The sequence below is a fragment of the Dryobates pubescens genome, chromosome 7 (assembly GCF_014839835.1).
Source record: "Dryobates pubescens isolate bDryPub1 chromosome 7, bDryPub1.pri, whole genome shotgun sequence".
In the NCBI taxonomy this organism is placed as follows: domain Eukaryota; kingdom Metazoa; phylum Chordata; class Aves; order Piciformes; family Picidae; genus Dryobates; species Dryobates pubescens.
Window position 1 is genome coordinate 29,012,032 of NC_071618.1, and position 13,387 is coordinate 29,025,418.

A 13,387-nucleotide genomic window follows, 5' to 3' on the forward strand; every position below is an offset into this window, starting at 1 on the left:
TTTGATACAAACCTTACACAAGTCATTATAATACAGACAAGTTTTGAGGAGGCTGAATGCATTTAGGTGCTTTGCTTCAAAAAACCAAACAAGCACTAAATTAGTATTATGTGGTGGTGTAGGAAGCTTTAATTTTTTTCTTTAACATATGATGAGATATGTCACATATGAGAACTTCAGTTTCAGAGAGGAAAAAATTCTAACTTAGATATTTATATATTTAAAAGCAGAAAGAGTGACTGTTTCTTTACATACCCTTTTTAATGAGTAAGAAGGGAACAGGTAGTTTCGTTTTGCCTTCTCCTCAGATCTTAAAAATAGTTAATTATTGTGGCTTACTTGAATTTTTGTTAAAATTGTTTATTTTTTGCTCTCTCTAATTTACTCTACAAAGAATGAAACACTGGAGAAGGAAGACGAGCTATGACTTCCAGATGTAGGTCTGTTTCTTCTAGAATCTTCTTGTGGAGTCTCAAAAGGCTCCTTGATTTCTCTGTACTATGACTTATGTTGGCTTTTTGACACTTCAGCCTGTTTATCTTAGTGCTGAAGATGCAAACTGTAGTCATCTTCCAACAATCAAAATGGGTCAGCTTTGAGTAATTAACCCATTGAGATAATTACCTTAAAAATGTGTTTTCATAAGAACCAGTCTTCTTGCAATAATTTTACTCATATGAGAGACAAAAACTTACAATATCTTTTATATCTCTATAAAATCTACATAGTGGCATTTTTTTATTTGGTGGGTGAATACATTAGAAACACTCCATTTAAATCAGATCATTTTTGTCTATAATGTTTTTGTCAGCTTTATGTGTATTCATGGTATGTTTATTTTTATTGTAAATCACATAGAAAAGTTCAAAGAGAAACTGAAGACAGTTTGGTTCTGTGAGCTGGAATGAGACAATATTCTTTTTTTTACAACTGTTTTTTGTTGTAGTTTTGAATGTAAGACAATTTTGTTTGTATTGGAGAAGATCAAAAATCCCAAACCAATCAAAGAAATTATCAAGCTTATAATTTTAATAATGACCTCAGCTGAGGACATTAAGTTGGGAATTAATGATCAGTTAAGGTTAATGACTCAATGCCTTGAGTCATTAAACTCCAAGAAAGTGCCCTGTACTTTGATTATTCGGGGTTTATTAAAGGTAGGTTGTAGAAGGATATTTCCAAACACAGGGGGAACAAATGTGAACAGAAAACAGAGCTGTTTTATTATCTGCCGCCTTCTACAGTCCCAGCCTAACTAAAAATGCCATTATGTTTGATTAGAGTTTTGCTAGGTCCTTACTGTCATAGCCACCCTTCTTTTCTTTCTTGTTTTGAAACAAATGAAGAACCTCGAGTGTTTGGCATAGCACAGGTTAAGTCTGCAGTGTTATACTGCACTTCACCTTTTTCTGTGAAGTTATTCCAACCACAGTGTCCCCTAAGTAAGCAGTTATAGGATATTGCAGCAGTACTATGCTATGATCTGTACAGAAGGATACAAACCTTTCGATATGCATTGTATGTAGCAGGTACATATTTGCATATAAGTGGGTTATGAGTATTTTCATTGTAATTTGTATCTAATTTGTATGCTACTTACATAGTCTGGGAGATGGAAAGTTGTGTATGTGAGCATTTAACAGACAAGGAGTGCTTAAACCTGAAGCCCTTTATTTTCCCATAGTGGACAGATGTAAAGTGCTATGATGGCAGTTGCTCAACAATATCTTACAAATAATTCTGAGGCCTTTCTGACATAAAGTAGTATATTTAAAGTAAGGTGTCTTGGTGAGATTTTCACTTTAAATAGAATAAGGGTTAAATGATAACTTGACTTATCTTTTAAATGACAAAAAATAAAGAAATTGCAAGACCTTTTCACACATTAGATATGTATTGTCATTTATCATCTAGATATCAGGCTAGCAGTGTGAAGTAATAAAACATATCATCGAAAAATGTGCTATAGGTCTGAATCACTCTTTCATTCCACCTCCCAGCTAACTGTAGTATTAAATCAAACAAGCAGAACATTTCCTTAGGCAGCCATTGCCTTTTAATTTCCTGAAGAACCTTAAAATATCATTCATTACAAGTACTACACATATTTGGTTTTTAAAAGTCTCATAAATCAATAGCAGGCTGACTGTAATAATTATTACAAGTTAGTGCATAATTTTCGTGCTGAAGGCTGCATGCAGAACTTTAGCATATGCAAACGAGGCAATTCAAACTGTGTATAGATATTAATATGAAGAAGCAGGTAACGAGGTACAGGCTATGAATTATGCATCAAGAGCGGCTGATCTTCAATGAGGAAAATGAATTCAGCATGTAATCTAATTAGTGATGGAAGTCTATTACATCTAACTGCAAAAGCAACCGTCCTTGAAACAAATTTATTTACAGTCCATGTTACCACTTGAAACAACTTTGAAATGATGTGTAAGACAACAGCTTAATTGTAAAATTTTTTGTTTGTTTGTTTGTTTGTTTGTTTCAGTTCCAGACCTGGAAGGCCTCCTAAGAGGACTCAAAGTGTCACCTCCCCAGAGAATTCTCATATCATGCCACATTCTGTCCCAGGCCTAATGTCTCCTGGAATCATCCCGCCAACAGGTAGGCTCACTAGAAACACCTTCACACAGGCAGCTTTTGAATGCATGCCTTATATCCACTTGTCAACAAATTAACAGTTTCAGAAACCAGCACCCAAGTAACACAAATAGCACCTATAGTGTAACATTATTGCTACATAAACATGTTGTATGTAATGGAAATTGTGGCAGCTTGGTACTTTAAAATACCAATAACACAGGAAATAATGCTTCTTTATAATTTCCCCCTCGCTCTTTCTTTTTGTAAACAAGAAACCTTTCAAAGCATGAATTACCTAACATTAGACAATAATCTCCCTATTCATTTTTAATATATCAGATATCTTCTGATTTTTTTCTGCTTTGCTTGATTAAATAATGTCATCATGAATATATTTGCCTGAAGAAACCGAGTTAGTTAGAATAACTCCATGCTGCACACACGTCTTTCTTAATTTTTCATCTTGAAATTCTATTTTTGATACATCTCCTGAGGCTTTTTACTAACGTGAAGTCCTGTAACAATCTGTTTCTCAAACTGCTATTTTCTTTTGAAAGTTACTATAACATCTCCTAGCAGTGAATTGCTCTTAGATATAGTTAAATTAAGAAAGACTGTGTTGCAGGAAGGAGATGAATAGAGCAACCTGAAGATGAAGACATTCAACAGCCACACTGTTGATGTTAGTGTCACATTCTCTCGATGTTACAGATGAACTAAATTCTCCCACATGCTTCAACAAAGCTAACCTGAGATTCCATTTCTTCCCCAGTTGTTCCCCACTTGTTTGCATGGCTCAGTCTGTACCACTGGTATTCTCTAAGGCAAAAGAAAGATGATAAACTATAGATCCAAATAGACAAGAGCACTGTGTCTTGGAGATTTGATGGATGAGTTGATATTTGAGTATGTGCCTGTGATCATAGGCCTGTTTAAATAGAGCATGATCTTTGGCATTGCCAAAGATAGTTAACTAACATTAAAAAAATAAAAAAGGCACAATTGAGGATATACCATATGCCAGAAACTGTTGGCAGTTTGGATGCAAATGTCTTATCTGGAAGAGGGAGGAAAGTGAAGAGAGTTTAACTATGCCTCTTGGCCCAAGGGCTCAAGAGCTGCTTTGCATACTGAGATAGACACATAGCCAGAAATATCTTATTAGAAATTTGCAGTTTTTCAAAAGGCCTTTAAAGATCCAGAGGAGTGACAAAATGAAGAAATGTCAGACAACTAAGATTGGTAAGAGAGAGTTACAGAGTAAGCAGAGGGGAGGTAAACATGGGAAAGTACCAGGCAAATTGAACTCACAGTGTTAGTCTAGGCAGGTGTAACCAGCCAAAAGAAAAAAAACAAAACAAGAAATAATCAGGATTAAAATATCTTACACAGTAGGATTTACAGGATAAAATCTAGTAAAGAAAACAGAGTTAATGTAGTGTGAATGCAGCGTGAGAGAGACATATACCTTCTGCTGCAGTGGATCCAAAGGAGGGCCACCAGGATGATCAGAGGGCTGGAGCACTTCTTCTGTGAAGACAGGCTGAAAGAAATAAGGCTGTTCAGCCTGGAGAAGAGAAGGTTCCGGGGAGACATTTTAGCTGTGCAGTGGTTTTAAATTGGAGCAGGGTAAATTTAGGTTGGACATAAAGAGGAAGTTCTTTACAATGAGAGTGGTAAAATACTGAAACAGGCTGCCTAGGGATGTGGTTGAGGCCCCTTCCCTGGAGACGTTGAATATCAGACTCAATGTGGTCCTGGGCAGTCTGATCTAGTTGGAGGTGCCACTGCTCACTGCAGGGGGTAGTTGGACAAGATGACCTTTGAGGGTCCCTTCCAACCCAATGCAATCTGACAATCTGTGAATAATAGATAGGGTCTGTGTGAAGAAAGGGCGGAGGTGTTTATAGTACAGAAGCATTTGTGTTTGAGAGAGAGATCAAAAATTACAGAAGCAAAGGGAAAATATTTGAGAGAAGTAAGGCAGGAAAATATCAGAGGAAAAGAAGCATGTGAGAAATAGGAAGGAGATGGCATGAAAGAAGTCAGAGACAAATATGCAGACTAAAAAGGGAGACAGGAGAAAATATCCTTGTCAACACTATCACTTGGGGTTTTGTGTTACTGCTAATATATAGGAGCAAATTGCCTCTTGATATAATATCTTCTGTTTGTTTGTTTTGTTTTGTTTTTTCTAAGAAAACAGCTTAAATGCAGCTGATGGCTAAAGTATCCAATTCCTCTCTGGCCTTTAAAGGTGGTCATAACAATTTAATGGTAAAAATCACAGTACTAAAATCACAGATTCAGCTTCTTAGAATATCAGCCCAAAGAACCAGATGTAGGTATTTTTAGAATGCTGATTCAAAAAAACCCCAACAACTTGAAAATGATAAAGAAGAGGCATAACATTATTATTATTAATTGAGTCCTTCTAGGATGGTATAGATTTGCAAGTCTTTGAAAAGAGGAAAGGTTTAACTGACTTTGCTATTAAATTTGAACTAGTTTCATATTACATGGCTTACCACAACAGAAGATGTGAGCACAAATTTTTCCCATTGTGGTGGCATGGAGTCTCAAACAGCACCAAAAAAAATTTAAAAAAAAAAGGAAAAACCTGACTATTAAAAGCAGGCTTTGGAGTATAGTGTTCCACAGAACAGCAAAGGTAAGGAGTATTATGACGGCAGTGCTACGTGACAGTCAGAGCAGTATTTTACAGACAGGCGTGTATAAAAATACACTTTACAGTCTGATCTTACGAGTTCAAATCAATGAACATTTGTGCATCTACATTGTGAGAGTGAGTACCAAAACTGCTCTTAAGAGCACTAGCAAGAAAAAAATTACTATAACTGCCATAGAAAATGTGGCATCATTATGTACTACCACAGTAGTGGATACTAGAAAATTTTTGCTGCTTGTGAATATTTTCCTCCATATTTTCACTGTGTATTCAGAGAACCACAGAATAGGTGAGGCTGGCAGGCACCACTGGGAATCATCTAGTCCAACATCCCCTGGTCAAAGCAGAGTCACATAGAGCAGGTTGCTCAGGCCTGCTGCAGCTGGGGTTTGAATATCTTTAAGGACAGAGACTCCATAGTGTCCCTTTGTAGCCCATTCCAACATTTGATTACTCTCAATTTTTATTTTTTGTTGTTGTTACTTTTTAATAGAATTTCCTGGATTTCATTTTGTGTCTCTTGGGCAACACTGACAAGAGTCTGGCTCCATCTGCTTTCCTTTGCCCCCATCAGGTATTCACATATTGATAAGATCCCCCTTGAGCCTTTTCCATGTTGAACAATCCCAGCTCTCCTAGCCTCCTTCCATGTCACGTGCTCGACTTACTTAACAGTCTTTGTAGCCCTAGGATGACTCTGAGAAGTTTATGAAGTTTGACTTTCATGCTAGGTAGGATACAGCACTAAGCAGAAAAAAATAAAATCCGAGTACTAGATTGTTAAGTGATTTTTTCCCCACCCCCTTTCTCTCTTTTTCTGTAACAAATTCTTCTTTTTAAGCTTCTTGATTAATCTAGTAATCTGAGTATAATAACTAAGCTGCCTTCCTGCCTACAAAAGAGTGTAAGTGATCACACAAACAATTATGTGCTATTTAATGCTCTTTAAGTAACAGAGATCTGCAATTATTAGGTGTATTGAGGATATACAATGGAATGGTTTAACATGTGATTTTACTGGGAAATGTTCCTTTTTTCTGATTTCTGCTACATATTACAGAAATATGCATTTAAAGATGGAAACCTGGTTTCTAAAGGGGCTGTTTTATAGGTGCGTTGTTTATGTGTGCAAAAAATATTGATACAAAACAGCATGCTGAGACTTCTCAAAAAATGTCAGGGTTGCATATTTTTGTAGGAGGCCCAGTTGAGGAACCCTTGAAAATATCTTCTAATTCTGGTCCAATCTGAAATCCCATGCAGAGAATGTTGCATCATCACTCAGAATGGTTTTGCTTTAGAGAAGTGTTTAGGGACCAAGCTGAGATTTAGGGACTCTATTGAGAAGGACAATAAAAAGGAGAAAGAATAGTAGTGGATGTTTTTCTTGGGGAGCATAAATTGAGGAAGCAAGGATCGCTTCTTCAGTGGTATTCTGTCCATTTTATCACAAGTTTCATAAATTGCTGATCTATCCACTGTCTTTCATTCGGATTAATTTACAGAACTTTAGAAAAGACTTACCAGCTGACAAAAGACAGCCTTTGTTTTATTAAAATAAATGGGGGAACCTGTGAAAGTGTGACAAAATGAGAAATATGTTGCAAGAGGACATGAAGAGCTTCTTGAATTGTCTAGAGAACTAAAATCTGCCTATGTTACACATGATGTAGTCAGAAGTAAGAAGAGTTTGACGTAAGCTCAGACAGGTGTACTGACTTCTCAGGCTAATCTGGATAATGCCTTGAAGCGCTTCCAAAACTCGATGGCTCGTCATAGTTAACTTTGATCTGCATATCTCTGTATACTGCAGATCTTTTCTTGGCTAATGTGCTCAGAGGGCTTCAAAAGTCATCTAAAGTTGAAACAGTAGATAATTGCAATTAATCACAAAAGCAGTGCTGTAACTCCCAAGTGCATGATACCTTTTGTGCACTGTTTTGATATCTGTAGCTGCTACATAACATTTAACATTTTATTTCCATTATTTTTCATGCAAACTTTGAAAAGCAGTTATCTTTGCTTTTCAAATGTCTGTCTTTTTTTTTTTTTTTTAATTTTTCTCAACTATTTTAGGTTTTAAACTATTTTATAAAGCTCCTGACTTAATTCTTCTGCAGCTTGTCCTGCTGAGTATGTAATCTACAGGTGATGAAATGAGTGCCTAGAAAACTTTTGTACTTATTTTCAGAGTTGCATCTTTTAGCCTGGAGAAGAGGAGACTCAGGGGTGACCTTATTACTGTGTACAACTACCTGAAGGGAGGTTGTAGACAGGCAGATGGCAGAGGTTGGTCTCTTATCCCAGGCAGCCAGTACCAGAACAAGAGGACACAGTCTCAGGCTGCACCAGGGGAGGTTCAGGTTGGATGTTAGGAAAAAGTTCTACACAGAGAGAGTGATTGCCCATTGGAATGGGCTGCCTGGGGAGGTGGTGGAGTCGCCATCATTGAAGGTTTTCAGGAGGAGACTTGATGGAGTGCTTGGTGCCATGGTTTAGTTGTTTGTGAGTTGGATTGGTTGATGGGTTGGATGCAATGATCTTGAAGGTCTCTTCCAACCTGGTTTATTCTATGTATCTCTTTCTATGTATCTCTTTCTCTCAAAACGTGAATATAAAGTGCTTTTGGAAATCACTGTTATAGGGCATGATAAGAATACTGGTCTATATCTGTATCTCTATATGTGTATCTATAGGTATTGATATGTATTTACCATTTTAAAAAAATAATATTGAGATATATTATAGAATCATAGAATGGTCCAGGCCAAAAGGAAGCTAGGCCATCTAGTCCAACCTCCCTGCAGTCAGCAGGGACATTCTTAACTAGACCAGGCTGCCCAGGGCCTCGTCAAGCCTCATTTTCAATATCTCATGGGATGGGGCTTCAATTGCCTCCTTGGGCAGCCTGTCCCAGTGTTCCACCACCCTCATAGTAAAGAACTTGTTCCTGATATCCAATCTAAATCTGCTCTTTTCTAGTTTGAAGCCATTGCCCCTTGTCCTGTCACTGCAGGCCTTTTTAACGAGCCTCTCTCCATCCTTCCTGTAGGCCTCCTTCAGCTACTGGAAGGCTGCTATTAGGTCTCCCCAGAGCCTTCTCTTCTCCAGGCTGAACAACCCCAGCTCCCTCAGCCTGTCCTCATAGCAGAGGTGCTCAAACCCCCTGATCATTCTTGTGGCCCTCCTCTGGGCCCTCTCCATCAGGTCCATGTCCTTCCTATGTTGAGGGCTTCAGACATGTTCACAGTACTCCAGGTGAGGTCTCACCAGAGTGAAGTGGCAGAATTGCCTCTCTGAATCTGCTGGCAACGTTTCTTTTGATGCAGCCCAGGCTGCCATTGGCCTTTTGAGCTGTGAGCACACACTGCCTGCTCATGTCCAGCTTCTTGTCCATCAGCACAGTATCACAGTATCACCAAGGTTGGAAGAGACCTTTTTTCCACAGGGCTGCTTTCTATCACCTCATCCCCCAGTCTGTATTGATAGTGGGGGTTGTTCCAGCCCAGGTGCAGAGCCCTGCACATGCTCTTGTTGAACCTCCTGATGTTCACCTGGGCCCACCTCTCCAGTTTGTCCAGGTCCCTCTGGATGACATCCTGTCCCTCTGGTGTATTGACAGCACCACTCAGCTTGGTGTCATCTGCAAACTTGCTGATGGTGGACTCAATCCTACTGTCTATATCGTTGATAAAAATATTAAAGAGCACGGGTCCCAGTATGGACCCCTGAGGGACACCACTTGTCACTGCCCTCCATCTGGACTTCAAGCCATTGAGCACCACCCTTTGGATGTGACCATGCAGCCAATTCCTTATCCACTGAACAGTCCACCCATCAAATCCGTATCTCTCCACTTGTTGAGTAGGATGTTGTGGGGGACCATTTATTATGTTAATTTTGCATTAATCTCAGTAATTATTGTTGCTATTAATATTATTTTGAACAGATTTGCTTTCTGATACATATTTCTGTCCATCTGTTCCACATCTAATACCAGACTCTTTTTCCAGTGTAAAGATTTCAGGCTTCCTCCGAAATGTTTAATGTGTACAAATTATAACTACTTTCCTGTATTAAACTGCTGGTCCTTTTTTCCCCCCTCTCTTCTCAAGTGATAATCTGAAGATGTCATTTCTAATATCATCATTTTTTTTTCCTTTTTTTTCCTCATTTGCCTTGTTCCTGAATCAATAAAAGTATATTCCAACTTTCATCCTGTACAAAACTCTCTGAGCCATGACGTGTTTTTCTGGGGAGGTTAGAGTAAGGAGAGAATTGAAAGGTTTTATATAGATTATTTCAGTCTGAAGGACAAATGGAGTTCACAGATGCAGCTGTTGATAAAGCATGGCAGTTTTTCTGCTAAAGTAGAAGATGGAATTATTTGGTGTTTAAAGAAAGATTAATCACATAATTAAATAATTTCATTTTCTGTGGCTCACAGTTATTGATGTTGTATTAGGCAGAACTGAAAGAATGGCTAAAATACAATTATCATAGTTATTATATCCACATCATATTCAATATTACCAAGAAACAAATTCTGTAGTTGGAAGTATTTTCTCCTGATAGACTCAATCCTGTAATGTTTTAAAAATGTATTTAATGTATGCAGGTGAATAGACTTGATTTCTACCAGTATTCTGGGAGCTACAAATTAAATGTGCAAGTTATGTATTTAGTAAATTTGAGAACAAACCCCATTATTCAGTTGTAGAATAGAATAGAATAAACCAGGTTGGAAGAGACCTTCAAGATCATTGTGTCCAACCTATCATCCAACACCACCTAATCAACTAAACCATGCAACCAAGCACCCTATCAAGTCTCCTCTTGAACACCTCCAGTGATGGTGACTCCTCCACCTCCTTGGGCAGCCCATTCCAGTGGGCAATCACTCTCTTTGTGTAGAACTTCCTCCTAACCTCCAGCCTAAACCTCCCCAGGCGCAGCCTGAAACTGTGTCCTCTTGTTCTGGTGCTGGTTGCCTGGGAGAAGAGACCAACCACTGCCTGTCTACAACCTCCCTTCAGGTAGTTGTAGAGAGCAATAAGGTCACCCCTGAGCCTCCTCTTCTCCAGGCTAAGCAACCCCAGCTCCCTCAGCCTCTCCTCATAGGGCTTGTGTTCCAAACCCTTCACCAACTTTGTTGCCCTTCTCTGGACACATTCCAGCAAGTCAACATCCTTCCTAAACTGAGGGGCCCAGAACTGGACACAGTACTCAAGGTGCGGCCTAACCAGTGCTGAGTACATGGGCACAATGACCTCCCTGCTCCTGCTGGCCACACTGTTCTTGATACAGGCCAGGATGCCATTCGCCCTCTTGGCTGCCTGGGCACACTGCAGGCTCAGGTTCAGCCTACCATTGACCAGTACCCCCAGGTCCCTCTCTGCCTGGCTGCTCTCCAGCCACTCTGTCCCCAGCCTGTAGCTCTGCATGGGGTTGCTGTGGCCAATGTGCAGAACCCGGCACTTGGATGTGTTAAATCTCATGCCGTTGGATGAGATTTTATTTATTTTACATAGTGTGTACTTTTTTTTTATCCTTTGTTGATTAAAATGATACACATTGATAAATTTGCATGGCCATCACCTGCTTCTTTTAAAATAATAGAGAATGGTTTGGGGTGGAAGGGACCTTTAAAATGTATTCCATGTTAGCACAGTGTTCCGGTTATTGGTGTTTAATAGTTTTTAATGTTAGCATTGCTTTGATTGGTGTTATAGGATGATATGATGTTTATCTGTTGGGCCTGAACTAATTTACTGTAAAAATAAGCAACAAAATCCTGCTTTCAGAGTGATAAACTCTAACCTCTTACACAAACCTTTTTTGCACTTTATTAAAGAAGCAGTCATTCTAATTAATGTGAAAGCTTTTATTACGGTTACCAATTGAGGTATCAGTCAGAAGATGTACTGACTCAACTCTGTAAATACATTATTTCAGTTTTTAACACCATAATTAAGGTATAATTCAGGCCACCTGTCCTCTCTTCAAAACACTGTTGTAATTTTGTCATATTCCCATAGAACTGTAGAAATTTTGGGGTTGGAGGAGACGTTTAAAGGCCATCTAGTCCAACCCTTTTATGGTGAGCAGGGACATGTTTAACTAGACCAGATTTCTCAGTCCTGTCCAACCTAACCTGAAAGATTTCAGGGAAGAGGAATCTACCACTGCCCTGGGCAACCAGTTCCAGTGTTTCACCATCCTCATTGTAAACAATGTTTATTTTATAGCTAGTCTAAATCTACCCTCTTCTGGGCTGAAAACGTAACCCCTTGTCCTTTTGCAACAGGCCTTGCTAAAAAGACCTTCTTCCTTACAGGGTCCCCTTTAATGCTGAATGGCTGCAGTACGGTCTCCTGAGAGCCTTCTTTTCTCCAGGCTGAACAATTCTAACTCTTTTAGCCTTTCCTCATAGGAGAGGATCATTTTTGTGGCCCTACTCAGGACCTGTTCCAACCCAGCTGAGGGTCCCAGAGATGGACACAGTCCTCCAGGGGGGGCCTCATCAGAGCGGAGTGGCAGCATCATCTCTTTCAACCTGCTCGGCCAGGCTTCTTTTGATGCAGCTCAGGATATGATTGGCCTTCTGGGCTGTGAGTGCACATTGCTGGCTCATGAGCTTTTCTTCATTCACCACTATGCCTAAGTCCTCTAAATGGCAGCATCTTGTTGAATGGCTATGTCTTCATGACAAGAGGCTTTATCCCTGAAAATGTACTCTGGAAACTCAGTAGTTTAAGTTCCAATGAGTCTCTTACATCACTAGTTAATAATCATAATTAATAATTAAGTTGATTATCTGTGTAGCCACAAATTTTATAAAAATCTCCAAATAATTATTTCAGCAGCTATTAGTTGCTGAGCAGTGGGAACTTGAGTGCTTAGCTGTATAATTTCAGGCAGACATATGCAAATGCATTCTTTTCTGACTTTTGATGTTTTACTCCTTTAGCCTTTATTTTAAATACTGTGTAAAATTAGATTTATTGTGATACTTGAACAGAAAATAATGACATATAAGAATTTATTTTGGTGTCCCACTAATCAGTGGGTCATACTCCTGTGAATATTCAGTCACTTCAGTAGCTGTAAGAAAATGGAATGTGACTACATTATAGCCAAATGTATGGGAGAACTCACAGCAGGCAGATTGTGAACTGGCTCTGAATCTAGAGCTATTTAAGCACATTTTCTTCTGACAACATTCTATCCATTTCTGAGCATGAGAAAGCTTTGAGTGTCTTTGCTTATAATAAACCACATAGGCACAGTTTTTTTGGTCACAAAATCTTTTTAAAACTAAAATTTAATTGCAGATTAGAACCTTTTTTATTAAGAAGTTTAATCAAGAAGAACTTGTACATTTTATGGTTTTAAACCATACAACACCACATAGACTCAAAGCCTACAGGCTAGTGTTGGAAGACTAAGTCAGAGTCAAACCTCATGCAGGTTCACCCACTGTCTGCCTGTTGAGAGGATTGAACTGTTTCCAGAAATGCTCCCAGCTTTTTTGATATAAAGGGAACAAGTTGGTTCACTTCAAAAGGACTCTAGGATTAAATATTTAAGCAGTGAGAGTAGTCAGGTATCTTGACATGCTTAGGTTACTCAAGAAGGATCTGAGGAGTGAAGTTATTTTATGGCATAGTTATCAGATAGCGAATTCTCTCTTATGCTTGCATCTTGTGGCTACTCATTTAGTATTAAATTTTTATTACCTTTCAGTGGAAAATATGAACTAAGATTTTTTTTTATTTCTTCCTGGATCAAAGAATAGTTTTGCCTTCTCAAGGTTAAGGGTGTAATGGTACTGATGTGTGAATATCACCATAAGAGTGGTATTTCTGTATCAGTTATGTAGGATCCCATTTGAAGGACCATATTCTGTAAAGGTGAACTATTAGAAGATAGTAGTAAAGCCTCTGTTAATACGTGTTAGTTTTCATTCATATATATATATATATATATATACATACATATATATATATATATATCTTTGCTAAGTCAGTGTCTGTGACTTTAGAAGCAACCCTCACCCAGTTAATCATAAAAGTATATTAAATACCATGGAGGAAGAAG

At 38.6% G+C, this 13,387-nt stretch overlaps 1 protein-coding gene across 4 annotated transcripts in view; it reads left to right on the forward strand.

Moving 5' to 3' along the window:
• The window catches only part of DACH1 (dachshund family transcription factor 1), a 372,242-nt gene that overhangs the window by 151,865 nt on the left and 206,990 nt on the right, over nucleotides 1-13,387 (forward strand). For all 4 annotated transcript variants that reach the window (XM_054163025.1, XM_054163024.1, XM_054163026.1 and 1 more), the window contains exon 2: nucleotides 2,504-2,619. In XM_054163025.1, the coding sequence (XP_054019000.1) occupies nucleotides 2,504-2,619 (116 nt within the window). The remainder of the gene's footprint in view (nucleotides 1-2,503; nucleotides 2,620-13,387) is intronic.